Source organism: Rhinolophus sinicus, linkage group LG11 (assembly GCF_036562045.2).
Source record: "Rhinolophus sinicus isolate RSC01 linkage group LG11, ASM3656204v1, whole genome shotgun sequence".
In the NCBI taxonomy this organism is placed as follows: Eukaryota; Metazoa; Chordata; class Mammalia; order Chiroptera; family Rhinolophidae; genus Rhinolophus; species Rhinolophus sinicus.
In genome coordinates, this window is record NC_133760.1 from 890,601 (window position 1) to 918,424 (window position 27,824).

Below are 27,824 nucleotides of genomic sequence, written 5' to 3' on the forward strand. Positions count from 1 at the left end.
CGGACATTCAGCCTCCAGAACCGTTGGAAAATAGGTTTTTGTTGTTTAAGTCACCCAGTCTGTGGTCCTTTGTGATGGCCACCCAAGCAGACTAACACAATTGATCGTCCTTGTTTTTATTCTTGCCATATAAATATGCATTTTTATCATTCTTATATCCTTTCATCCAGTGTCATGGAATGAATTTGCAGTGCTTTCTCTAACTTCTTTAGGTGTTCGCCTAGGCTGTTGAGTTTCACTTTTTGTCTCTTTCTAATCTTTTTGTTTAGGCCCTTAATTTTCCCATTTGACCTTGACATGTAACATTTGTGTCACCAGTAGGTAAAAATATGTGTTGATATAAAAGATTCACTTTATCTTTTCAGTAAAAAAAATGTTATAGCTTCATTTGGGGTTTTCTTCTCTCAACCATTGGTTATGTAGAAGTGTATTGCTCTATTCCTAAAAATGTAGCGCTCATAATTATCTTAATCTGCAGAATTAGCTCACTCCTAAGGTCTTGGGATATCCTGTTTGCTTTCACAAGGTCCCCAGGCTTGGGGTCACGAGCTGTGTCTCCATGGTGGCAGGTCCTGTGCCTTCCAGAGTCCCTGCAGGCCCCTCCCTGGAGCGGGGTCTGGGCCCTTCCCGGGCTAGTGGATGGCCAGAGCAGCGTACACGCTGGGCTCATCTGAGGTCTCCGCTGATGGAGAGGAAGGGGGTGCACTTGTCCCCCATCTGAGCGTCAAGCGGTTCAGCTGGGCGTAGGTCACATCCTGGGGGGCATCAGATGGAGTATCCTGGAGGGGTGAGACTGAGAGTCAGGTGCATGACTGGATTGGGGAGAAGCCGGGGCTCTGGGAGCAGAAAAGGTCCACCCGACTGTCCATCTGCCTGTCCTCTCCTACTTGTCTGGCATTTGTGTCAGCAATTCCTCTGACAGATCAGAAGGCACAGTGGCCACCCCCACCCCCGCCTGAGCCCTGAGAGGTTCAGCTGGGTGTACATTACTCCCTGGGGGTCTTTGTTGTCGGGCCTCTGCTAGGCGGAGACAGTGAGGGGGTGAAACTCTTCTCTTTGCTTTCACTTATCCCTCTTTAGTTAAGTTTCTGCCCAGAAGCCAGAGAGATGACTTTAAAACATCCATCAGCTCATGTGACTAGCTTACTCAGATGTGTCTTCATTCTTGTTTACATTAGGTAGTCAATGACACAGCCTTGCAAAGATAGATCCCTAGTAAGTATTTGACTCACTGAATAAGTAAATGAACTAATAAGGGGAAACTAGGCTTTGATTCATCACTTCACCCAACAGACACATACAAGTATGTCCACATACACGTATATAGTATATGTATATTGTATACATAGAAGATATATAGATATATAATATATATGCTGTATAGATACATATATATTATTTACATATATGCTGTATGTTGTGTACATCTATTTATCTATAGAGAGAGACATAGAAAAAGATGGAGAGACAGGGCACTTTCCAGGGGTCAAAGAAGACAGATAAGGGCCCTGTGCCCAAGGAATTCATAGTCTCTGGGTTGAGAACAGTTCATAAACAAGGAAACAGATCATTTGGGATGGTGGTAAGTGTTCGGGAGAAAATGAAATAGCGATACCATAAAGAGTGACTGAAGGAAGTACTTTAGTTACGATAATGTCCCTCCACTCAGAAGAGCGGACACGTTTGGCCAGGCGAGTGTTTGTTGGTGGGGCCGACCTGTGACGTGCAGGGTGTTTAGCAGCACCCCTGGCCACTGGGTGCCATTGGCACCTCTCCCTGCTGTGACAAACAAAATGTCTCTTGACATCAGTGTGGGGACAAGGGAAAGGAAAGAATTGAGAAAGACTTCTGGATCTTTTGGAATTAGTGAACATTGTGGGAGAAACAACTCGTTGGGGGGATTTAAGAGTTGCATGTGAGATGTTACAGTGCCTGCTGGATGGACAATAGAGATGGCTCACAGGTAGCTGGACATACGAGGCTGGTGCTCAGGCAACAGGTCAGGGCTGCAAATAATTGTGGATTCATGAGCATAGAGAGGGCCTTGCTACACCTGGGGGTAATTATATTTGACAACAGAAAATACAGTGTTTTCTCACGGTGAGGTTAGCTGGGTGGACTTCCTGTGCGGTAGGAGCCAAATGCTAATTGCTGCACCCAAGGTACCTTATTGTGCGGCTCCACTGCGTCTAAATCCATGGGACCAGAGGCAGGAGCATAAACAGAGGAAAAGGAAGGCAGGGGATCCACGTGCCTCGATGGGCTAGTCCATAGGGGGCCTTTGTGTGAACAAGAGAAGGCACACCACTCAGACCCCACCGGTAGTGTCTCAAACCCTACGAGTCTTACTGTGCAGGGCACAAGCTACACAACTCTCCATGGCAGCACTATCAGTACAAGTACAACAATTAAAAGGACCCAAGTAGATAATAACCAATTAAATCCATGTGTTGCATTTGGGGAGTTTTGGGGGAAGGGGTTTCCTATGCCATGAAGCAATATTCAGTGAAACTAATCCCCCAGCATAAGATTTCAATAAACTTGATGAAAGTGATACACACACACACACACACACACACACACACACACACACACACACATATATATATCCAAGTAGGGGAACCAAGAAGGAGGGGCCCACGTGGTATCAGTAAAACCTGCTGAGAAGTGGTCTCCTAGCGGCCTGAATGTATCCTCTTTCAGGAGGAAAGGCAAGGTCAGAGGCTGCTGAGAGTTGAGTGACAGGAGGAGAGAGAAGCGTCCTATGGTTATAGCTTATTAACAAGCCTGTGCAGGGTCCCTGGACAGGGCAGGATTCTTACCCAACTGTCCATCTCTTTGTCCTCCTCAGGCTGGGGATCTCTTATGGGAGCATCTGGAGAACAAGAAGATTCTATCTTGTGCCAAGATTGCTGCAATCCTGCTATCCCACACAGCCCTCCCCATCTTAGGTGGGGAGACTGAGGCCCATCAAGGTGCAGGAATGTGCCTAGCATCACACAGCTGTGGAAATTTTCATGTTGCCTCAGCCCTAAGCCCAGAACCCCTCCCAACCACTCATTGCCCCTGTCTCCCAGCAGGCCCTCACCTCCTTCCCTATTACACTGCTTCTCCTCCTGGACACAAGCCGTGGAGCTGGACCTGGAACTGAGGGGAGGAACACAAGGGCATTAGGCAGTGGTGATAGAGCCACAGGTGGGGGAGGGAGGCCGGGGGGGTGTCTCTGGGGAGAGGTTACCTTTTCTGCAGTGCTCTGGCCTGAGCTTCAGGGTGTGAAACACCTGCACAAAGTTAGAGACAAGCTTCTAAAATACCCCAGAACATAGCCTTCAGGGCTGCATTAAGATCTCAGAGACTCTGATCCCCACCCCGGTCCATTTGGAATTCAATGTAAACAAGACTAAACGGTAACACACAAAATTTGCATGGATGATTTCAATAAATTTTTATGAAACTGAAAGAAAAATTTTAAAAGTCTAAGTCTGTCCTTATTAAACCTCTTTATTCTAATAGAGGATGGTACTTAAAAGCCAAGATCGGTGATGGGTGTGCTTATTTCTACCGGGCTGTCACTGTGTGTAGTGGATGTAGCTGGGACACACAGTACAAACACTTACACTTGTAACCATTTCTATGTCAATTGATATATACACATTTATTTTTATTTATTTATTTATTTTATTAAATTTATTGGGGTGACAATTGTTAGTAAAATTACATAGATTTCAGGTGTACAAATCTGTATTACATCATCTATAAATCCTATTGTGAGGGTAAGGGGGGTGGAGGGTGGGGGGTGGGAGATGAAGTTAAGGGGGATCAAATATATGGTGATGGAAGGAGAACACATTTATTTTTTTAATGAGGTTATACTGACATTTCTAGTTTCAGTAGAACACCTCACTTCTTTCTTGCCAACTGCCTTTGCACATTTATAAATCCTTCACAGACATTTATCCCCAAGATATTTACATATTTTCTCAAAGCAACTAAACTCCCAACCACTTCCACATCTTCCCCCCCCTCCCCACCCTGCCCACTCCCCACTGCCCTTGACAATGACACCTTCACGTGGCACCCCTCCCCATCACCAGCGTGGCCCTTCAGGTGCTTGGTACACCCCTGCTACCTCCATGTGGGACCCTGTCCCTCGATGCTACACTTCCATGGGGATCCCACATCTCCACCCCAAGATTTGAGGTGCAAGTTGGGATGGAAAGAGTTTCCTAGAAATTTTGATTGTTTAGTTAGGAGAATTTTGAAAAGTGAACATTTTTTTCTATCTTTTTGGTGCCATATTTTGGCTGGTGCCCTAGGAGGCCACTTCATGTGTCTTTAGAAGAAGGTCTCACCTGTCAGTTAGACCAGGTCTCCCCATCTACTCACCTGACTTGCTGCATTTGTGCTGGTGCTTGAGGAGGAAGAGGAAGAGGAGGAGGAAGAGCAGCAGGATGAAGGTCAGCGAGACCCCGATCAGAACTTTCTGGTACATTTGAAGACCTTGGACAAGTGATGTCATGAGTGAACCAGTGATACCATTTAACTGAGCACCTACTATGTGACAGGCACGTTCTGGGGTCAGTGAATTCATCATTTCTAAACCTCACAACAATCAAGCAACATGGGAATGCCAACCCCACCTCCAAACATTTCACAGGTGAGGAAACTGAGGCTCAGAGATAAATCTGATGACCTAGGTCACCCAGCCTGGAAGTGGCAGAGCTGGGATTTGAACCCAGGACTGTGCTCTCCTCAAGCTGCTCCAACAGGCAGACATCAGCTTCATGCTCTGGTGGCTCTTTCTCTGACTGTAATGGCCTGTTCCCTGGTCCCTGTGTGCTCCAGCTCACTCCTGTAGCTAGAGCTGAATGCACTTCTGCACTGTCACTCCCACTCAGCAACCCATCAGAGACTTTGGGAGGCCTAAATAGGACCACTCAGAGCCAAGGCCTGTGTGGGAAGGACTCTGTGCCATTCCCAAACCTCACGTCTCGCCAGGATCTATCCTCAGTCCTGCTGACCTCACACTCCCTATGGGACCTGCCTGGACTTTTCCATGTGCATATCTGGGAGGGGACACAAGGATGGATCTGCCATTTCTCGAGCACTAGGTGGGCCCACCCTATGCTGAGGGCTTCCGCTTCTGGGGTCTCACCTAAATCTTTCAGCAAACCTGTGAGGGAGGTGGTAGGGCACACGTTCCACGGACAATGAAACTGGGACTCAGAGAGAGAATGTGGCCTGTCAATGGTCCCACGGCAGGAAATCATCAGAGCTGGAATTTAATATCCTGTACAGCCTGGTCTCCCAGCCCTTGTTTATTTTTGTTTGATTTTGATGTTTCTCCTTCGATAAGAACAGGCTGAGCACCAGAGTGCTGACAGGAAAGTGCTCGGGACATCACCTGTGTCATTGCTCTGATCTTCCCTGTCACCTCAAACACCCAACGTTGCCCGTTCTTCACTTCTGTACAACTGAGGTGGTGTCCTGCATGGACAGGACTGAGATGTCCTTTGAGATATACTGCACTACACAGGGAGAAATGAGACCCAGATAAGAAGGGACCTGTGCAACATCACCACCTCTGGGAGCAGTGACATCCCCTCTGCCCGTGGATCCAGCCCCATATATCTCCCTCTGCCTTGACCGCCCCACCCATCGTCTGTCAGCCTCAAAGCCCCTGGACTCTTCTGGTGTCGCCTGCCCTGGGTCTCTCCCCAACTTGCAGCCGCCCAGGAGACAACCCGGTCCTTGAATATCTGAGGGACATCATATCCTCTGAGAGACTCAGAACTAACCTGGGGTGGTCTGTGCTCACTCTGAGTAAAGAGGACCCAGGGACTCGCCAGCTATGGAGGTGGGTCCAGTGAATGAAGGATTGGGGTCCCCTGAAGGTCCTGGGCAAAGGACAAGAGAAGGATGAGAGCCTGGTGCTCCCCACAGAGACGCTGTATTTGTTCCCACTCTTCTGCCCTGTGGCCTCCACAAGGCCCTCACTCTAAGACCTGGAGAATTCTGGTGACAGGTGTGTGGAAGGGGCAGGAGTGGGAGGGCCCCGTTGTTCTCCATCCCTCTCAGGGGCAGATTCCTATTGGGGTGACCCTCCCTTAGAACCCCCTCACTCCCTTCCTAGATGGGGGCTGTCCTGGGTAGGGTCCTGAGCTGACCACACAAACATGAAGAAAACAGGTTTGGGCTCCTCACCTGAGACCAGGAGCTCCAGAGTGTCACTAGGGTGTGACCACACCTGGAGGGTGTTCCTGTAAGAGCCATAGCATCTGAACAACCACCTGTGGCTGGGGGTCACGGGGCCCACAGGGAACAGGGCCTGGAAATCCCCACTGGAGTGTCGCTGTGAGTCCAGTGTCCAGGGGGGCCCATGTTCTCCTTCCTTAGTCAGAATGAACCTGCCAAATCCCTTCTTTGAGCCACACAGGAGGGTCACGTTCCCTCCTGAGGTCACAACAGGGTTCGGCAAGGCTGAGATGTAGGGTTTGCTGTAGCATCCTAGAAGAAGACGAGGCAGCATATTAAATGGGGCTCTCACCTCCCTCATACCCCCTAGGGCTGGGCTGTGAGGGGAGACACCCTGAGAGCAGACCCCCTTCCTGAGGGCAGAGGCTGAGGCTGGGACCCTGAGTGTCATCTCACCTGTCACCACCAGCTCCAGGGGGTCACTGCGCTCTGACCAGCTGGTGGAGCTGAGGTAGTAACAGCGATATCTCCCTGCAGTGTGCTCTGTCGTGTATGTGATGGAGAACTTGGCTTTGTCCCCCGGCTCCAGTGGGTTCTGTCTGTCCCAGGGCACTGTGCTTCCCTCTTTGTCCACATGAAACTCCTGGGCCTTCAGGGTCCCCTGACACCAGATGGTCACAGGGCTCCCCCAGGGGATCACAGAGCCTGGCTCAGCCCAGATGGTGGGCTTGGGGAGGGTCCCTGGAAGGAATGAGAAGCTGGTTAGAGACACTCCCCACTCCCACTTCCCAGCTCTCCACCCCAAACCTCCCAGACACTCCCCATCTGTCAACCCAGATCTGTTCTCCATCTCCAGCTGCCCATGGGATGGCCCCTTGTCCCCAGTGAAGAGATGGGAACGGGAACACCTGGGGACAGACTTACCTGCCTGTACTCGGGTCCTCGGCCCCACACTCAATCCTGCAAGAGAGACCCTGTGAGAGATTTGCCCTGAGTCCTGAGCAGAGCCCTCCTCCCTGTGAGCCTCCTGAGCCCTGGGGCCTCCTGACTGACCAGGGCCTGGATGTGGGTGGGGTCCCTCCCAGACCAGGGCTTCCCTCCCCCTTGTCAATCTCACCAAGGCAGAGCAGGGCTGTGAGGGTGGGGATCATAGTGTCTCCTTCCTCTGTTCTGGGCTGTGCAGATGGAGGAAAGCACAGAGCCCTCAGGACAGACAGACACACAGGGTGTGGTCACTCAGATGCTGTCCCTCCCTCTCATGGGGTTGTCATGTCAGCAGCTCCACAGAAAGAGGAACAAACCCTTCTCAGGAGCCTTTTATCATTTCTAGGATGGAATAGCAAATAGACCTAGTGAATTCCTGAGACACCTCTCCCAGGTGAGGTGACCCAGGGCACGTCCCTTTCCTGTTATAGCCTCTCCCATGGGGTCTTCTTCATCCTCAGCTTGTCCAGCAGCACCTCCCTGTGGGTTCTTCACCATGGACCATGGTCACCCAGGCCGTTCCTGCTGTGGAGCTCAGATCAGCAGAGACACACATTTAACATCTCACTGTGCAGTTCAGGGAGCATCACTGTGACAATGAGCACAAAGGGAAACACAGGGAGATAATGGAAGGAAATGTGACCTTTCTTCTGGCCCAGAGTGTGGTTTTCTTTCTATCGCAGCCCCCGTCATGGACTTCTCCCTTCTCTCAGTGACGGCATGTACCCTGCCTTCCTGGAAAAACCCCTGAGTCATTCCTGCTCCTCAGTGCCCCTTGTTCCTTGGCAGAGCTGTGCCCTCATCCTGTGGTCCCACAGGTAAGCTTTAGGGGACTTTTATTTGGGCTAGAGTTTTTTTCTTTTTAATTTTATTAACTTTATTGGGGTGATAATTGTTAGTAAAATTACATAGATTTCAGGTGTACAATTCCGTATTACATCATCTATAAATCCCATTGTGTGTTCATCACCCAGAGTCAGTTCTCCTTCCATCACCATATATTTGATCCTCCTTACTCTCATCTCCCACCCCCCACCTCCACCCCCCTTACCCTCTGGTAACCACTAAACTATTGTCTGTGTGTATGAGTTTCTGTTTCTTATTTGTTTGTCTTGTTCTTTTGTTGTTTTTGGTTTATATATCACATATCAGTGAAATCACATGGTTCTCTGTTTTTTCTGTCTGACTTGTTTCGCTCAGCATTACACTCTCAAGATGCATGCATGTTGTCACAAAACAAAAGAAACAGTAATTTGCAGAAAAAGAGAAGTGAAATTTCCCCATATAGACAGGAAATCACAAGAAAGAATAGAGAACAAAGCTGAGTAGCTGCCTGTACCCGGGACCATCAAAGGGCCATAGAATGGAGGTTTCCAGCTGTGTAGACACAGAGAGAGACCTCAGATCCTCATAGGAAAGGAGGGTCAGGGATCAAGTGAAGGTTGGAAGCTGTGGTATCCCCTACCTAGTGTTTGTGGGTGGGCACAGGAATATCTCTGCTCACTCATCCAGGCCCATGGTCAGCACTGAGTCACCTTCCTGTGAGTGTGTGTGGAACAGATTCATTGCGACTTCTGCTGACACGTGAGCATGAGGCCAGCAGTGACACATCCCTGTCTAGCCCTGAGCAGGCGCTAAGTCTGAGAGAGTGGACACCACAGAGCAGGAGAAGCTGCAATTTTCCTTCCTGTGCAGCCTGACTCCCAGGGCAGCCCTGGAAGAAACGTTTCTTGGAAGATCATCTGTGTGGGAGGAGTGACTTCCAACAAGAATGGACAAGAGAGAGTAATCCTAAGAATGACAAACAGGGCTATGGACAACAAGCTGCTGATAATGGGGATTATCATGTGCAACGAAATATAATCAATAGGAAGATATGAGAGTTACTTAGAATTAACCATGTTTAAATATCTGGAAAAATACATGAGGGTACTGAATTTTTGAGACAATACTATGGATTAAATTACAGAAAAGTAGGCAGTTATTGAAATGATTTAGAAATATTAGAGGTGAAAAATCCAATAGAATGAACACAGTAAAAAGGCATTCCAAAAAATAAAATAAAAATAAAAATAAAAATGCATTCCAAGAGATTCCAATATGGCAGAGTAGATAAACACTGTGCCTGCATCTTTCTGTGAACACATTAAAATTACAACTAAAGTATAAAACAATAAATCTGAAGAACTATCTGAAGTCTAGCTGAACAGAAGTCCTACAATAAAAAATATAAATAAGAAGCCACATAAAAATGGTGTTGTGGGGTGAGCCTCTTCAAATTTACAACAAATTGAACAACTACAACTCCACAAAGGACTCCCTCACAGCAGACAGGCAAGACTAAGAGGCACATTACTGAAATCACCTAAAGGTGGGCAAATTGCACGAGTGGGGCAGTAGGGAAGGGAAAAGTGTAGAGATGGGGACACGCAGGCAAAGGATGCAGACCTAGCTTGGTGCTCTGAGCTCGCTGCATCCCGGAACTACCGCAGCTGTGGGAGATGGAAGAACTCGGACTGCTAGGGCTCCACTTATGGTGCACAGGTCTGAAGGGACAGCATATAACACGGCTGAACCCAACACTCATGACAGAGACCTCGGAGTAAAACTGAGGGAAGAATGCTGAAAATGGTGGTTTAAGCCCTCACTGCAGAGCAGAGAATGGAAGCCTTAGGCACTGAGACTAGGCGCACCCTCCCTACCCTCCCAGAGCTCGCCCCTCCCCCACCTTCCCAGTGCTAGAAGCAGAACAGTAACAATGTCAGTTCAAAAGAACAGAATATTTAACAGAAACTCATAGACACAGACAATAGTTTAGTGGTTACCAGAGGGTAAGGGGGGTGGGGGGTGAGAGAAGAGGGTAAGGGGGATCAAATATATGGTGATGGAAGGAGAACTGACTCTGGGTGGTGAACACACAATGGGATTTATAGATGATGTAATACAGAATTGTACACCTGAAATCTATGTAATTTTACTAACAATTGTCACCCCAATAAATTTAAAAAATAAATTAAAAAAAAAAGAACAGAACATTTGCAGTTCAGAGAACTGTGGTCTGCAGTCAAGGACTCACAGCCCAACTAGTTCCAGCAAAGGGGAGGGAGCTGTGGAACCAGGACCGGCTGTGGTGGTGGTCGCCGCCATTGCTCTGGGCCACCTCTCACAACTCACCCCACCTCTGTCCCCACCTATCTGGGCGGATCCCTGCAGGAATAGAGAGAGCTGCTGAAAGACATTGTCTCTGAATCTGGTGCAGGAAGAGCTTTGGAACTTCAGAATCTCTCCACATCACACCCAGGAGGAGGTGCCCTATGACCCAAGCGAACTGTTCACGGAGGAGAAGCCCTCCTTCCAGGAAATCCCCCCTTTGTGTGAGAAGCAGGAATAGTGCAGAGAAAATATAACACGACAGCATGAGAGAGAATAAAAGGCTGCAGTCAGAGAGAAAATAAAACATTCTACCAACGCATACTGGAAAACAAAAGAAAGACCTCTTCCGAAAATACCTTGACATAATAAAGGCCATATATGACAAACCCTCAGCTAATCTCATAATTAATGGTGAAAAACTGAAGCCCTTTGCTCTATGTTCAGGAACGTGACATGGTTGTCCCCTATCACGTCTGTTTTTCAACATAATGTTGGAAGTCCTTGCCAGAGCAATCAGGCAAGAGAAAGAAATAAAAGGCATCCAAATTGGGAATGAAGAAGTTAAATTATCACTCTTTGAAGATGACATGATGCTGTATATAGAAAACCCTGAGAATACTGATGATAAGAATGTTTAAGTAGCTTAGAGAGGACATCAAGAAGGATGTAGAAATCATAACGAGCAACCAGTTAGAACTAAAGAACACAGTTACCGAAATAAAGAACTCACTTGAAGAAATTAACAGCAGGTTAGATGAAGCAGAGGATCGAATCAGCGACTTAGAAGACAAGTTAGCAGAGATCACCCAAACAGAACAACAGAAAGAAAAAAGAATAAAAAACAATGAAGATGGTTTAAGAGACCTCTGGGATAACATCAAGCGCAACAACATGCGCATCATAGGAATACCAGAAGGTGAAGAGAAGAAACAAGGGATTGAGAACATATTTGAAGTAATAATGTCTGAAAATTTCCCTAACCTGATGAAGGAAACCAACATACAAGTCCAGGAAGTGCAGAGAGTTCCAACCAGGATAAACCCAAACAGGTCCACTCCAAGACACATTATAGTTAAAATGGCAAAGATTAAAGACAAAGAGAGAATCCTAAAAGCAGCAAGAGAAAGACAGAGGGTTACATACAAGGGAACTCCCATAAGACTATCAAATGACTTTTCTGCAGAAACATTGAAGGCCAGGAGGGAGTGGCAGGAGATACTCAAAGTGATGGAAAACAAAGGCCTACAACCTAGGTTGCTTTATCCAGCAAGGCTATCATTTAAAATTGATGGAGAGATAAAGAGCTTCCCAGAAAAGAATAAGCTAAAGGAATTCATTACCACCAGGCCAGCATTGCAAGAAATACTAAAAGGACTTCTGTAAATAGAAGAAAGATGAAAACAATCTAACCACAAATTTAAAAATGGCAATAACTATGTACTTATCAATAATCACTTTAAATGTAAATGGTTTAAATGCTCCAATCAAGAGACATAGGGTGGCTGAGTGGATAAGAAAGCAAGACCCTTGTATATGTTGTATACAAGAGACTCACCTAAGACCAAAAGACACATACAGGCTGAAAGTGAAGGGTTGGAGTAAGATATTCCATGCAAATGGAAATGAGAAAAAAGCTGGGGTTGCAATACTTATCTCTGACAAAATAGACTTTACAATGAAGAAAATATTAAAAGACAAAGATGGGCACTATATAATAATAAAGGGATCAATTTGACAAGAGGACATAACCTTAGTAAACATCTATGCACCCAAAATAGGAGCACCTAAATATATAAAACAGATATTGACTGACATAAAGATAGAGATCAACAGTAACACTATCATAGTAGGGGACTTCAACACACCTCTGACAACAAGGGACAGGTCTTCCAGACAGAAAATCAATACGGAAACAACAGCCTTAAATGACACATTGGACCACTTGGATTTAATCGATATTTTCAGAGCATTCCACCCCAATGCTGCAGAATACACATTCTTCTCAAGCGCACATGGAACATTCTCCAAGATAGACCATATGTTAGGCCACAAAGCAAGTCTGGATAAATTTAAGAAAATTGAAATCATACCAATTGTCTTCTCTGACCACAGTGCTATGAAATTAGAAATGAACTACAGGAAAAAAACTGGAAGACACACAAATTCATGGAGGTTGAATAATATGTTACTGAATAATGAATGGGTCAAGCAGGAGATCAAGGAAGAAATCAAAAGATATCTCGAGACAAATGAAAATGAAAATACAACGACCCAAAATTTATGGGATGCCACGAAAGCAGTCCTAAGAGGGAAATTCATAGCACTGCAGGCCTACCTAAAGAAACAAGAAACATCACTAATCAACAGTTTATCTTCACACTTAAGGGATCTGGAAAAAGAACAACAAAATAAGCCCAAAGGGAGTACAAGGAAGGAGATAATAAAGATCAGAGCGGAAATAAATGAAATAGAAACCAGAAAAACAATACAAAAGATCAATGAATCCAAGAGTTGGTTCTTAGAGAAGATAAACAAAATTGACAAACCTTTAGCCAGACTCATTAAAAAAGAGAGAGAGGACCCAAATTAATAAAATCAGTAATGAAAGAGGAGAAGTGACAACAGACACAGAGATACAAAAAATTTTAAGAAATTACTATGAGCAACTGTATGCCAACAAATTTGACAACCTGGAAGAAATGGACAATTTCCTAGATGCATACAACCTTCCAAGGCTAACTCAAGAAGAGACAGAAAACCTGAATAGACTGATTACCACCAAGGAAATTGAATCAGTAATCAACAATCTCCCAACAAACAAAAGCCCTGGACCAGATGGCTTTACAGGTGAATTTTACAGAACGTTCAAAAAAGAATTGTCACCTATTCTCCTCAAACTCTTCCAAAAAATCCAGAGGGAGGGAAGACTCCCAAACACTTTTACGAAGCCACTATCACCCTGATCCCAAAATCAGACAAAGACACCACAAAAAAGAAAACTACAGGCCGATATCGCTAATGAACATAGATGCAAAAATCCTCAACAAAATACTAGCGAACAGAATTCAGCAATACATTAAAAAGATCATACACCATGATCAAGTGGGATTCATTCCTGGTATGCAAGGGTGGTTCAACATCCACAAATCAATTAATGTGATACACCACATTAACAAAATGAAAAATAAAAATCATATGATCATATCAATTGACGCAGAAAAGCATTTGATAAAATTCAGCAGCCATTCATGATAAAAACCCTTAAGAAAGTGGGAATAGAGGATCATATCTCAACATAATAAAGGCCATATATGATAGACCCACAGCTAACATCATACTCAATGGGGAAAAGCTAAAACCATTCCCTTAAAATCAGGAACAAGGCAAGGTTGCCCACTTTCTCCACTTCTATTCAACATAGTGCTGGAAGTTCTAGCCACAGCAATCAGACAAGAAAAAGAAATAAAAGGCATCCAAATCGGTAAGGAGGAAGTAAAACTGTCATTATATGCAGATGATATGATACTATATTTAGAGAACCCTAAAGACTCCACCAAGAAACTATTAGAGCTGATAGATGAATTTAGTAAAGTAGCAGGATACAAAATTAATATTCAGAAATCAGTTGCATTTGTATATACCAATAATAAAACATCAGAAGGAGAAATAAAAAAGCAATTCCATTTACAATTGCTCCAAAGACTATAAAATACCTGGGAATAAATTTAACCAAAGAAGTAAAAGATCTGTACTCAGAAAATTATAAGACACTGAAGAAAGAAATGAAAGAAGATACAAATAGATGGAAACACATACCATGTTCATGGATAGGAAGAATTAATATAGTTAAAATGTCCATACTGCCTAAGGCAATATACATATTCAACGCAATTCCTATCAAACTACCAACGACATTTTTCACAGAAATAGAACATATAATCCTAAAATTTATATGGGATAACAAAAGACCCCGGATGTCCTCAACAATCTTGAGAAATAAGAACAAAGTGGGAGGTATAACGATACCTGACTTCAAATTATACTACAAGGCTACAGTAATCAAAACAGCATGGTACTGGCATAAAAACAGACCCATAGATCAATGGAACAGAATAGAGAGTCCAGAAATAAATCCATGCCTATATGGCCATTTAATCTATGACAATGGAAGCAAGAATGTACGGTGGGGTAAAGACAGTCTATTCAATAAATGGTGCTGGGAAACTTGGACAGACACATGCAAAAAGATGAAGCTGGATCACCTCCTTACACCACATACAAAAATAAATTCAAAATGGCTTAAAGATTTAAATGTAAGATCTGAAACCATAAAATTCCTAGAAGAAAATATAGGAAGAAACTTCACAGACATTACCTGGAGTAAGATTTTTACTGATATATCTCATGAGGGAAGTAAGAGAAAAATAAACATGTGGGATTACATCAAACTAAAAAGCTTTTTCACAGCAAAGGAAACCATCAATAAAACAAAAAGGGATCCTACTGAATGGGAAAAGATATTTGCCAATGATATATCTGATAAGGGGTTAATATCACAAATTTATAAAAAACTCACTCACCCTCACCTCCCCCCCACCCCCCTTACCCTCTGGCAAGACATTTTTAAAAGAAATTGAAGAAGACACAAAAAAATGGAAAAACATTCCGTGCTCATGGATTGGAAGAATCAACATAGTTAAAATGGCCATATTAACCAAAGCAATATACAGATTCAATGCAATCCCCATCAAAATCCCAATAACATTTTTTAAAGAAATGGAACAAAAAATCAGATTTGTTTGGAACCACAAAAGACCCTGAATATCCAAAGCAATCTTAAGAAAAAAATAACAATTCTAGAGGTGTCACACTCCCTGACTTTAGCTTGTACTACAGAGCAGCAATAATGAAAATAGCATACTATTGGCAGAAAAACAGACACGTAGACAAATGGAATAGAATTGAGAACACAGAAATAAACCCCCATAAATATGGACAGATAATTTTTGACAAAGCAGCTAAAAACATACAATGGAAGAAAGACAGCCTTTTCAATAAATGGTGCCGGGAGAATTGGATAGCCACGTGCAAAAGAATGAAACTGGACTGCTATCTGTCACCATGAACCAAAGTTAATTCAAAATGGATCAAAGACTTAAGCATAAGACCTGACACAATAAACTGCCTAGAAGAAAGCATAGGTACTAAACTCATGGACCTTGGGTTCAAAGAGCATCTTATGAATTTGACTCCAAAGGCAATGGAAGTAAAACCTAAAATGAACGAATGGGTCTATATGAAACTTAAAAGCTTCTGCACAGCAAAAGAAACCATCGACAAAATAAAGAGGCAACCAACTGAATGGGAGAAGATTTTTGCAAACAGTGCCTCCGATAAGGGGCTAATATCCAAAATATACAAGGAATTCATGCAACTCAACAACAAAAAAACAAACAACCCAATTGAAAAATGGGCAGAGGACCTGAAGAGACATTTCTCCAAAGAGGACATACGAATGGCATTAGACATATGAAAAAATGTTCAACATCACTAATCATCAGAGAAATGCAAATAAAAACCACAATGAGATCTCACCTCACCCCAGTCAGAATGGCTATCATCAACAAGACAAATAGTAACAAATGTTGGAGAGGCTGTGGAGAAAAAGGAACCCTCATACACTGTTGGTGGGAATGCAGACTGGTGCAGCCGTTATGGAAGGCAGTGTGGAGGTTCCTCAAAAAGTTACGAATAGATTTACCATATGACCCAGCAATCCCTCTCCTGAGTATCTACCCAAGAAATCTGGAAATATTTATCCATAAAGACATGTGAGCTCCAATGTCCATTGCAACTTTATTTACGGTGGCCAAGACATGGAAACAACCAAGATGTCCTTTTATAGATGAATGGATAAAGAAGTTGTGGTATATATACACAATGGAATAGTATTCAGTGGTAAGAAAAGATGAAATAGTACCATTTGTGCCAACATGGATGTATCTTGAGATTATAATGCTAAGCAAAATAAATCAGACAGAAAAAGTAGAGAACTATATGATTTCACTGATATGTGGTATGTAAAACTGAAAACAAAAATAGTACAAGACAAAAAATGAAGAAACAAAAACTCACATACATAGACAATAGTTAGAGGGTAAGGGGGGAGGGGGCTCTAGAAGAGGGTAAATGGGGTCTAATATGTGGTGATGGATAGAGAACTGACTCTGGGTGGTGAATACACAATGTGAGATATAGACAATATATTACAGAATTGTACACCTGAAATCTATGTAAGTATACTAACAATTGTCACCCCAATAAACTTTAATTAAAAAAAAAAGAGGAAGCCAAGTCGAGACTGGTAGGAGGGGCGGAGATGTGAAAGAGGCCCCAAACCCCTGTGTGGCAACTGAGAATCAGGAGAGATATCTTAACCACAGAGGTTTTCCCCAGAGGAGTGAGGAGCCCCAGCCCCCTACACCAGGCTCCCCAGCCCAGAGCACTGGTGCCAGGAAGAGGAGGCCCCACAACATCCGGCTGTGAAAACAGTGGGGATTCAAACCATTTGGGAGGGACAGAAGGCTTTGGGAACCCCAGATTTTCTCTTAAACAGCCTGGGCACAGACTCACTCTCTGTAAGCACTCACCTTGGGCTCCAGGAGAGAGACAGTGACTGTGGGGGCCTCAGAGACATACATGGGCCAGACAGAGGTATATGTTTTCAGGGGGAGGAATGGAGGACATTTGATATTATCCCAGTGAGGTGTCCTCTTCCCATGCAGCAGGCAGGCAGGGCCCATCTTTCCTGTGTTTAGCCCTCCCCCACAGACCAAATCTGAATCTGACTGGCTTGGTGAGCTCCACTGCTCCACCCTGCTGACCCAACTGGGACCCTGCCCCACCCAAGGCAATTTCTCTGAGAGCAGCCAGCCCCACCCACACACTTTCTTGGAAAACTACTGGAATCCACAGTCCCCAGCTGGGCAGTGACTAGCCTCAGTGTGCTCTGAGGTTTTTGCTGATTTGTTTTAGGTTCAGCACTGGCACTCGACCAGAGTCTACATTAACCTGGTAAGCACATCTCTTCCCACTCTAGTGATTCCCTGAGACCCTGCCTCACCCAACTCATGTCCAGCATGAGGCTTTATCAGTGGCTGAACCTTAAGGGAGCTGGCAGGTGGAAGCAGGCCTCCGGGTATCCTGGCTTTTTGTGGAGTGACCCCAGGCCTGGTACTGGTGGCAGCCATCCTCAGTTCACAGTGTGGCTTCTCTCACGTGCCTCCAGTTTTAGCACAGACAAAGAACAACTGCAGATCACTTTTTAGCTCCTACCAGGTAGCTGCCAGCCAGTCAGAGGCAGTGGCTGACCTGGGCCTGCACCACAACCCCTCTCAAGAGGCCCCATAACCAACATACTTGGAGTTTGGCTTCAGACCAGAGCAAAGCATAACCCAATTAGCCCCACAGGTGGCATGCCCAAAGGGTGGTCTCAACAGGCACCAGAGCCCACTGGTACAAATTCTACTCAGTGTGGTAAGCCTCCCACACAGCAGCCCATAAGCTGTGGATGTGGGCAAACCCCACAGCCAATCAGCCTGAGGGTCAATCACACCCACTGACGTGCCAACAGCAATCAAGGCTCAATATAACAGAAGAGCACACACAACACACACAAAGGACCCTCCTGGAGCACCCAGAGCAAATGACCAGGGACACTGTGCCACTGGGCCCCACAGGACACCTACTACATAAGGCCATCCTGCCAAGACTGGGACACATAACAGATCTACCTAATACATAGAAACAAACACTGAGAGACAGCCAAATGAGGAAACAAGGAAATGTGTCCCAAATGAAAGAATAGGAGAAAAATCCAGAAAACGAACTAAAAGAAATGGAGGCAAGCAATCTACCAGAGAGACAGAGTTGAAAACAATGGTTATAAGGATGCTCAAGGAACTTAGTGAGAATTTCAAAAAACAGATTGCAAGAATAAAAAAAAAAGGACATAGAAACCATAAAAAAGAACCAGTTAGAAGTGAAAAAAACAATAACCAAAATGAAGAATGCACTAAAAGGAATCACCAGCAGACTAGATGAATCAGATAATCAAATCAGTGATTTGGGAGACTAGGTAGCATAAAATACCATTTTAGGAAAGCAAAAAGCAAAAAGAAAAAAAAAAATGAGGATAGTTTTCCCCAGAGGGGACAACATCAAGCATAATAACATTTATATCATAGGGATACAAGAAGAAGAGAGAGCAAGGGATTGAGAACCTATTTGAAGAAATAATGACTGAAACTTTCCTAACCTGGCAAAGGAAATAGACATACAAGCCCAGGAAGCGCAGTGAGTCCCAAACAAGATAAACCCAAACAGGCCCACTCGTAGACACATTATAATTAAAATGGCAAAGGTTAAAGACAAAGAGAGAATCCTAAAAGCAGCAAAAGAAAGGCAACTAGTAATTTATAAGGGAGCTCCCATAAGATTGTCAGCTGATTTCTCAACAGAAACTTTGCAGGCCAGTAGGTATTGGCAGGAAGCATTCAAAGTGATGAAAAGCAACGACCTACCGAATTGTACACCTGAAATCTATGTAATTTTACTAACAATTGTCACCCCAATACATTAAAAAAAAAAAAAAAAGAAAAGCAACAACCTACAACCAAGACTACTCTATCAGTAAGGCTATCACTGAAAATCGAAGGACAGATAAAGATCTTCCCAGACAAGAATAAGCTAAAGGAGCTCATTACCACCAAAACAATATTGTAAGGAAGGTTAGAGGGACTTCTTTAAGATGAAAAAAAAAAAAAAAATCAAAATTATGAATAATAAAATGGCAATATCTACAGGTATATGAACAATTACTTTCCATGTAAATGGATTAATGCTCCAATCAAAAGACGTAGGAGAGCTGAATGGATAAGAAAACAAAACCCTACAAAATCTTTGTAGATTCCTGACCATTGTGCTGTACACCAGAAGCTGAAGCTGAATAATATTGAATGTTAACTATAATTAAATATATAAATATATTTACAATAAATACTTATATTTATTATAAATATATATATACATATATATGTACATATATATATGTGTATATACACATATATATATATGATGTGGAGTACAGCATAGGGAATAGAGTCAATGGAATTGTAACAGCTATATACGATGTCAGAGGGGTAGTAGTTTGGGGGACGGGTTATTACTTTGTGAGGGGTGTAAATGTCTAACTATTACATTGTTTGGTACACCTGAAACTAATTTAAAAAAGTAAACAAACCCCTTACATATGCTGCCTACAAGAGACTCACTTCAGATTGAAAGTAAAAGACACACAGACAGAAAGTAAAAGGTTTGAAAATGATATTTTGGTAGATGAGGGTAAAAGGGGTCAAATATATGGTTATGGAAGGAGAACTGACTCTGGGTGGTGAACACACAATGTGATATATATACAATGTATTGCAAAATTGTACACTTGAAACCTATGTAATTTTACTAACCATAGTCACCCCAATAAATTTTAATTTTAAAACAGAAAATAATATTTCATGAAAATGGAAATTAGAAAAACAAAAAAAGCTGGGGTAACAATACTTATAACAGACAAAATAGACTTTAAAACACAGGCTATAAGAAAAGACAATGAAGGACCAAGTAATTCCACTTCAGGGTATTTATCCAAAGAAACCTAGAAACAAATGAGAAACAAAAACTCATAGACACAGACAATAGTTTAGTGGTTACCAGAGGGTACGGGGGGAGGGGGGGTGGGAGATGAGGGTAAGGGGGATCAAATATACGGTGTTGGAAGGAGAACTGACTCTGGGTGGTGAACACACAATGGGATTTATAGATGATGTAATACAGAATTGTACACCTGAAATCTATGTAATTTTACTAAAAATTGTCACCCCAATAAATTAAAAAAAAGAAAAGAAACCTAGAACGCTACTTCGAGGGGACGTGTGCATCTATATGTTCGTTGCAGCATTGTTTACAATGGCCAAGATATGGAGGCAGCCTGGATGTCTGTCAATGGAAGGATGGATAAAGAGGCGGTGGTACATATGTACAATGGAATATTGCTGGACTATGAAAGGGAACGGGCTCCTGCCATGTGCAGCAGCATGGATGGGCCTGGAGGGTGTTGTGCTGAGTGGAGTGTCAGAGAAAGACACATGCAATGTGATTTCACTTCTCTATGGAATCTAAGAACAAAATTAACAAATAAAACAGAAACAGACTCATAGATACAGAAAACATTTTGATGGTTGCCAGAAGGGATGGACCTAGAGAACATTATGCTAAGTGAAATAAGTCAGACGGAGAAAGATAAATACCATATGATCTTACTTATATGTCTAAAGAATTGAATAAATGAGCAAAGTAATGAGAAATAGTCTCAGAGATATAGAGGAAAAACTGATGGTTGCTAGATGGGAGAAGGGAAGGGGCTTAGAAAGCACAAATTGGTAACTACAATATTGCCATGGGATATGAAAGACAGTTTGGGGAATACAATCAATAATGTCGTAAAGATTTCGTAGGGTGTCAGATGGGCACATGTCTTATTAGGGAAATCACTTCATGGACAGTGTAGATGCCTGACCACTTCAGTGTACACCTGAAGCTGAAGCTGAATAATATTAAATGTGAACTATAATTTAATATATATATAGATATAACCTATATATCTATATCTCCATCTATATCTATATAGTCACAGGATGTGGAGTACAGCATAGGGAATAGAGTCAATGGAATTGTAACAGCTATATACAATGTCAGAGGGGTAGTAGATTGGGTTAGGGGGTTATCACTTTGTGAGGGGGGGTGTAAATGTCTAACTATTACATTGTTTTGAACACCTGAAATTAATAAAAAATAAATGTTTAAACATCACATTGTTTTGTACACCTGAAACTGAAAAAACAAAAACCTAAAAAAACATTTAAAAAAAAGAAACAGAAGCAAAAAATAAATAAAATAAGAATAAAAATGCATTCCATCAATGACAAGACACAGGTGAAGGGCCAATTATGAAATTTGAATACAATGTTGAGAACATTTTCCAGAATACAGCTTAGAGAGACCAGAAATGGAATTTGAGATACTTGAATGAGGCGAGCCAATGTCATATCTATTGTGTCAGAAGGAAAGAAGTGAGAATGATGCCTACTAACAGTTCAAGAGATAAATAATTCAACACGTTAGAGAGATGAAGAAAAACCAAGTAAGTATCAGGGTGCATACATATACTTAAGATGAAACCTGTATCTTGAATTTCATGGTAATTAAGAGAATGAAGATGCATTTAAGAGGGTAGGTAAAACTTTTTCAATGCTGCCCTCCCCCAGGGGACACAACATTTTAAGGGAGAGTAGTGGGTGAGTGCTTGGCTTCCCCAGATGTGTGGGGCTCTGCACCTACAGAGAAAGCCTACAGAATGGGAAAAAATTGCAAACCACATATCAGATACAGTGTTAATATCCAAAACATAAAAAGGACCCATACAACTCAATAACAAGGCAACCAATCCAGGTTAAAATGGGCAGAGGAAATAAATAGATTTTTTTTGTTTCCAAAGAACACATCCAAAGGGCCAACAGGTACATGAAAAGATGCTCAACATCACTCATCATCAGGGAAATGCAAATCAAACCACCATGAGATATCACCTCACACCTGTCAGGGTGCCTATCTAGAAGATGACAAGAGATAAAAAGTGCTGGCAAGGATGTGAGAAAACGGAACCCTGTGCGCTGTTGGTAAGAATGTAAATGGGTGCAGCCACTATGGAAAACAGTATGGAGGGTCCTCAAAAAATTAAAAATAGAAATTTACCCCATGATCTAGCAATTCTAATTCTGCGCTTACATCCAAAGGAAATAAAAACAGGACACCCAAAAGATATACGTACTCCAATGTTTATTGCAGCATTATTCATAATAGCAAACCTACGGAATCAACCTAGGTCCCCATCGACAGATGAAAGGATAAAAAAGATGTGAAATATATACAATGGAATACTATTCAGTCATTAGAAGGAAGGGACTCCTGCCATTTGTGACATCATGATGGATCTTGAGAACCTTATGCTAAGTGAGATAAGTCAGATACAAAAAGACAAATACTATATGATTTCACTTATATGTGGAATCTGAAAAAGTTGAATTTATAGAAACAGATTAGAAGAATGGTTGCTAAGCAATGGACGTGGGGGATAGAACAGCAGTTTTTTTTAAATTAAAGTTTATTGGGGTGACAATTGTTAGTAAAGTTACATAGATTTCAGGTGTACAATTCTGTATTACATCATCTATAAATCCCATTGTGTGTTCACCACCCAGAGTCGGTTCTCCTTCCATCACTGTATATTTGATCCTCTTTACCCTCATCTACCAACCCCCTCTCCCCTTACCCTGTGGTAACCACTAAACTATTGTCCATGTCTATGAGTTTTTGTTTCTCATTTGTTTGTCTTGTTCTTTTAGCAGTTGTTTTTAAGGGGACAAACTTGCAAGAGTAATCAATAGAGCCTACAGATCTAAGGCACAGTATAGTGAATATAGGCAACAAGATTGAGCTATAATCACTGAACTTGCTAAGAGACTAGAACTTTATCCAACAGCTAAAACAAAAATAATTATGTAATAGGATAGAGGTGATAGTTACACTACAATACAATCATATTACAACATATACTTGTAAATGTATCAGGATAGAGGTGATAGTTACACTACAATACAATCATATTACAACATATACTTGTAAATGTATCAGATTACACTTACGCACTGGTATATGTCTGATGTATTTTAATTTTAAAAAAAGAAAGTAAACTATTTAAGGCGATCTGGGGAACAAAGCAGCCATACACATAATAAAAATAATTTAAGGGAACCCCTGTGCCGTGACTTCCAGAACATAGAATGTGGGGGACTGAATGACAGCCTCACACAGACCCCACATCCTGATTTCCAGAGCCCGTGAATAAGTTATTTACTTGGCAAAAGAGACTCTCGGCAGATGTGATGAAATAAAGGATCTTGAGGTGCAGAGATTACTTTGGATTCTCGAGGGAGCCTTCATGTGACCACAGGGCCCTAAAAGTGGATGAGGGAGGCGGGGGCAGGGCCAGAGAAAGGAATGTGATGATGGGAACAGGTGGGCCACAGGTAGCAGAGAAGGTCTTGCCCCGCCATTGCTGGCTTGGAGCTGGAGGAAGGATCCTGAGCTGAGGGATGTGTGTGACCTGGAGACGCTGGAAAAGGCGAGGAAATGGATGCATTCCTGGAGCCTCCGGAGAACGCAGCCCTGCAGACATCGTCACTTTAGCCCTGGGACATGTGTCAGACTTCCAAGTTACAGACCTGTGTGATCTACTGTGTGCTGCTCTGAGCATGAAGTTTGTGGGAATTTGTTACAGGAGCACTGGGAAGCGAGAAACATGGAAAGATACAAGACAATATGGAACGCTAATTGTTTTTAAGAAAGTAGGTGGAATAAGATTGTGTGTATGTTCACTTATTTTTTCACGTTTTCATTATGAAAACCAGAATTAACAAAAATATTTACCTCCAATATGTGGGGTGTAGGGGGAAGGGGCTAGGATGAAGTGGTCATCTCTGAACGCACCATTTTGTGTAGATTTAACTTTTGAAGCCTATAAATGTGTATGTATTCCAAAGCACGATTAAGTTATAAAAGATGGGAAATGAACATGACATGAATATAAACAAATGAAAATGAAGATAAGCTTATATCCAATAACCACAGCCACAGGATAAACCCAAAAAGTGTAACTATGTGAATCTCTTAGGACTTGGGGTTTCATGTAAGGCTACAAGGACAACATAAAGGGCAGTGAGTAAACCCTGCAGTGTTACACTGGGGTGGGAACACCTGTGCACTGACACTGCATCCGCCCTGGCACTCAGTGGTCCACAAGGAACCAAACCCCAGCAGCCTTGAGTTCACATAACCCCAGGCTGCGTTTTCTAAGTATTGTTCCCACGGAAGGAACCCACAGACTTGGAGGAATGGTTGCCCCTGGGCCAGGGCAGGAGGGACACGCACAGGCCTGGACTCCATTTACTCCAGAAAGCAGGACAGAGCACAACTGAGTGGGTCCTCTCAGAAGGCACAGCAGGACCCGAAAGGACCTTACTTGTCCAGGTTTGGGAAGCTGAGCACCAAAACTAACAGCGAGGACGCGCCCTGCTCTAAGGAGGACGCAGGGTCCTGTAGGTGCCCCGGGTGCAGGAAGAGCCCTCTCTCCTCCCCGAGACTGATGCACAGTCGGGAGCAGAGAGGGTTCTGCACAGTTGCTGACAAGGGGAACCCTGAGTGAGGGCAGTGAGCCTTCCCCTCACATTCTCCTCTCTGTGTAGGGACAGGGACGGGGTGAGGGTCACCCTGCACGGCCCTGCTCAGTAGGAGATGCAGATGACTGGGGCCTTGTCCTTAATCCCACCTCCTGGCCACACGGGGACCCAGTGCTGGTACAGCTCACCGTTGGCAGTGCCTCACAGTGAAGCCGCCGCCTCCATACCCCAGAATCCACTGTGTGCCAGGCTGTGCTTCCCACTCTGGTGGTCAGAGGTTTGAGGAGACGTCAGGGGATGGGGTCAGAGTCTGCCCCGAACCAGTTTCTAGAAGCTTGGGGGCCTGTCCGAGTGGGTAGAAGTCCCAGGGTCTGCAGCTCTGGGAGCTGGAAGAAGATGCATGTAGGCACGAAGGCAAAGAGACATATTTTTTTCAGGCTTATTGGGCACAATCAGCCCGATCGCTGTTTGCAGCCAGCAGCCCCCATCCTGTCTCAGCATCCCACCTTGTGAAACAGCCAGCCCCCGTTATACCATACAGAGACAAAAGTGGCTCACAGCCAGGCTGCTTACACAGGATATTTACAGTATGTCTGCAAGATGGACAGTGCCTGAACTGTGTTGCATCTTATCGGACTGACAGGTCTCCAGGTCAGGGCCAGCAGCTGGACAGGGAGGGAGCCTGACCAAGTCTATTTTCCCTACACAACACCCCTTCAGGGTTCCTCACTGGCCAGTTTGTCTCCTCAGGCATGGGCCTTCGCTGCAGACCTCTTTGCTAACATGGCAGAGCCCTGCACCCAGACGCCGCAACAGCAACGCGAAAACAGCAGAAGGCCACGAGGAGAGAAGCCCCTCTTACCAACAGGGCAAGGGCCCTTCTCCATGGGGAGGAAAGCTGAGCCCACCGTTCTTGCAGGGGGTCTTCTATCAGGTGCTGAATGCCATCAATCTCCCCTGCTAGGGCAGACAGCTCCTGGCTTACATTCTCCGTGTTATCAGCAATGTACACACAGCATTCAGTATGCACAATGGTGCAGGTCCCTCCCAGGGCGGCAGTTAAAATGTCCAAAGCCATCCGGTTTTGGAGGACTGCCTTCCTCATCTGGTCTACTTTCTCCATCAGGAGGCCCAGGGCCCGGTGCATTTGATTCAGAGCTCGAGCAGTGTGCTCGACATGTGCAGTTACTTGTGTTTCCACCACAGTGGAACTGGTGTGGGAACTAAGGATAGCCAAGAGATAAAACCACGGTGGTGCTTGGCTCTAAACGACTCTCAATCTTGGGGTCGACTTTCTAGTGTGGGTCGTACACTAGCTGGGAAGTATGGCCACCCCCATGTACAATGCCCTGTCCACATGGCAGGGAGGTAGGGCCAGCCATAGAGTCACAAACCCACAGGCTCCCATTGGGGACAATCCTTGTTGCTTTTGGCCATTCCACCATTGTGACCCTCGGGGACTGGGGTTATGTTCTGACATATGACCGCAGACACCCAACTTATGTCTCTGGTGCCGGGCTGTCATTCCGAACACAAAGGAATGGACTGGGTAAGCTCTATACCTTCACTCATGAGCCACCTCCTCCCGTCCCACACTGCATGACCCAGCCACAGCTTGGTGTGGTTTCTTTGCTCCCTCATGCAGGAGAGGACGTGTCGCCAAGTTGTGTTCCAGCCCGCCTGTCGAGGGTTCCATCCTCGCAACCAAGTCCAGTTCTCTGCGGTAACTGGATAGATAAGCCATGGCAACCCCTCTGCGCGCTAGCCAGAAACTGTGCAAATCCAACAGCTGGGGATGTTGGTCACTCTAGCGTAAGTGTAGGCCCAGTCTACCATGGTATTGGCCAACAGGGACCTATGGGCAAAAACAAATAGTAGTCATAGGAACCAACAATGGCAAATCCCTCCCATCTGGGAGGATACATACTAGCTTTTAGTTCTGGGAAAGGAAGGTTGCTGCTATTGGCACCCTTCCCGGTTTGTGGTACCAGACCTTTATGGCAGTACTTGGGGGTCCCTTGCATGGTTTCAACATGTAATAGAACAGGGGACCCCTTGATAGGTCACAGCAAGAGCACAAAAGTCCCTCGCAAAATTGTCCCAGTGTTGGGGCCTCCGTGGACCATAGCCACTCGGCCACCACCCCTGGAGTCACTTGTAAATCATGGGTCAAACCAGCCCCTATGGGGCTATCAGGCCCCACCCACGACAGTGGGGGCTTTTGACCCACCAGGGCCAAGTCTATTGCCGTCATTCTCCTGCTGTCAATCATGTGGGTGCTGGTAACAGGATGTTTCCATTTCTGCCGTATCCCGGCTGTAACAGGGTCTCACTGGCAGTGACTTGTATTTATATGGGAGCGGCTGTCGGATGTAGCAGAGCTTCTAATGGTATGGCCCACCCTTCCATGGTCTCTTGTTCAAGCTCTTTAAAACATCCCACAGGTGTGAGGTCCAGTCACACCTGGGCATTGTGGGAGGGTGTTTCGATGACCTGGGGGCTCCCGTCCAGGGCAGACAGCTGTGTTAGAGCAGCTGCCGTATGTTGCTGATTGGCAACCAAACACGGCCAAGCAAACAATAACCCTGTAGCAGTGTCCACTGCTGTGAATGCATAAGTGCATTCCAGGCTTTGGGCAGGGGTCCTATAGAATCTACTTGCCAACGAGTGAGGGGCACCCTCCCTCGCGTAAGCTGCTGTATCTCTCAAAGAATTTTTCGCCGTTGGGGGCTGTCCTGGGCACAGACGGCACAGTCATACCAGGCATCTGCTATCTCTTGCCATTTCAAGGGCAGACCCCACCATCTGCTCACCTTCCACATGGTTCGGCTTCCAGCGTGCTGCAATTTCCTATGCAGCCAATGGGCCACATCAGTGGCAGGAGCCCATTCTAACCATCTGACCTGTGCTAGGGCATCTGCTTCATTACCTGGGGACACTAAGGGGGAATGACCTGTGACATGCATTAAGGTCACCTCCTTTCCCTGCCCTAGGTCCCAGAGGTCCTGCCACATGGCTTGACCCCATAATGGACAGTGTCCTACCAACCAATTTTGGTGTTTCCACATAGGGAGCCACAACGTTAGGCCCCGGAGCACCACCCAGCTGTCAGTGCAAATAACTAGGGGTCCAGGCTCATGG

At 44.4% G+C, this 27,824-nt stretch overlaps 1 protein-coding gene across 2 annotated transcripts; it reads right to left on the reverse strand.

Annotated features, from left to right (window-relative positions):
* Positions 1 to 100: 100 nt before the first annotated feature.
* On the reverse strand, positions 101 to 25,745 carry LOC109439671 (leukocyte immunoglobulin-like receptor subfamily A member 5). Of its 2 annotated transcripts, XM_074315984.1 has the most exons (11): positions 25,546 to 25,745; positions 7,313 to 7,521; positions 7,120 to 7,155; positions 6,652 to 6,936; positions 6,205 to 6,507; positions 4,387 to 4,500; positions 3,239 to 3,281; positions 3,089 to 3,147; positions 2,823 to 2,875; positions 2,167 to 2,279; positions 641 to 779 (listed from the first exon to the last, which is right to left on the reverse strand). In XM_074315984.1, the coding sequence occupies exons 2-10, from the start codon at positions 7,344 to 7,346 to the stop codon at positions 2,190 to 2,192; spliced, it is 1,017 nt and encodes a 338-aa protein (XP_074172085.1). In that variant the 5' UTR covers positions 7,347 to 7,521; positions 25,546 to 25,745; the 3' UTR covers positions 641 to 779; positions 2,167 to 2,189. The 2 variants fall into 2 exon arrangements, with proteins under 2 accessions (XP_074172084.1, XP_074172085.1); XM_074315983.1 differs by lacking the exon at positions 2,167 to 2,279 and having other exon boundaries at positions 101 to 779; positions 25,546 to 25,718.
* Positions 25,746 to 27,824: the final 2,079 nt, after the last annotated feature.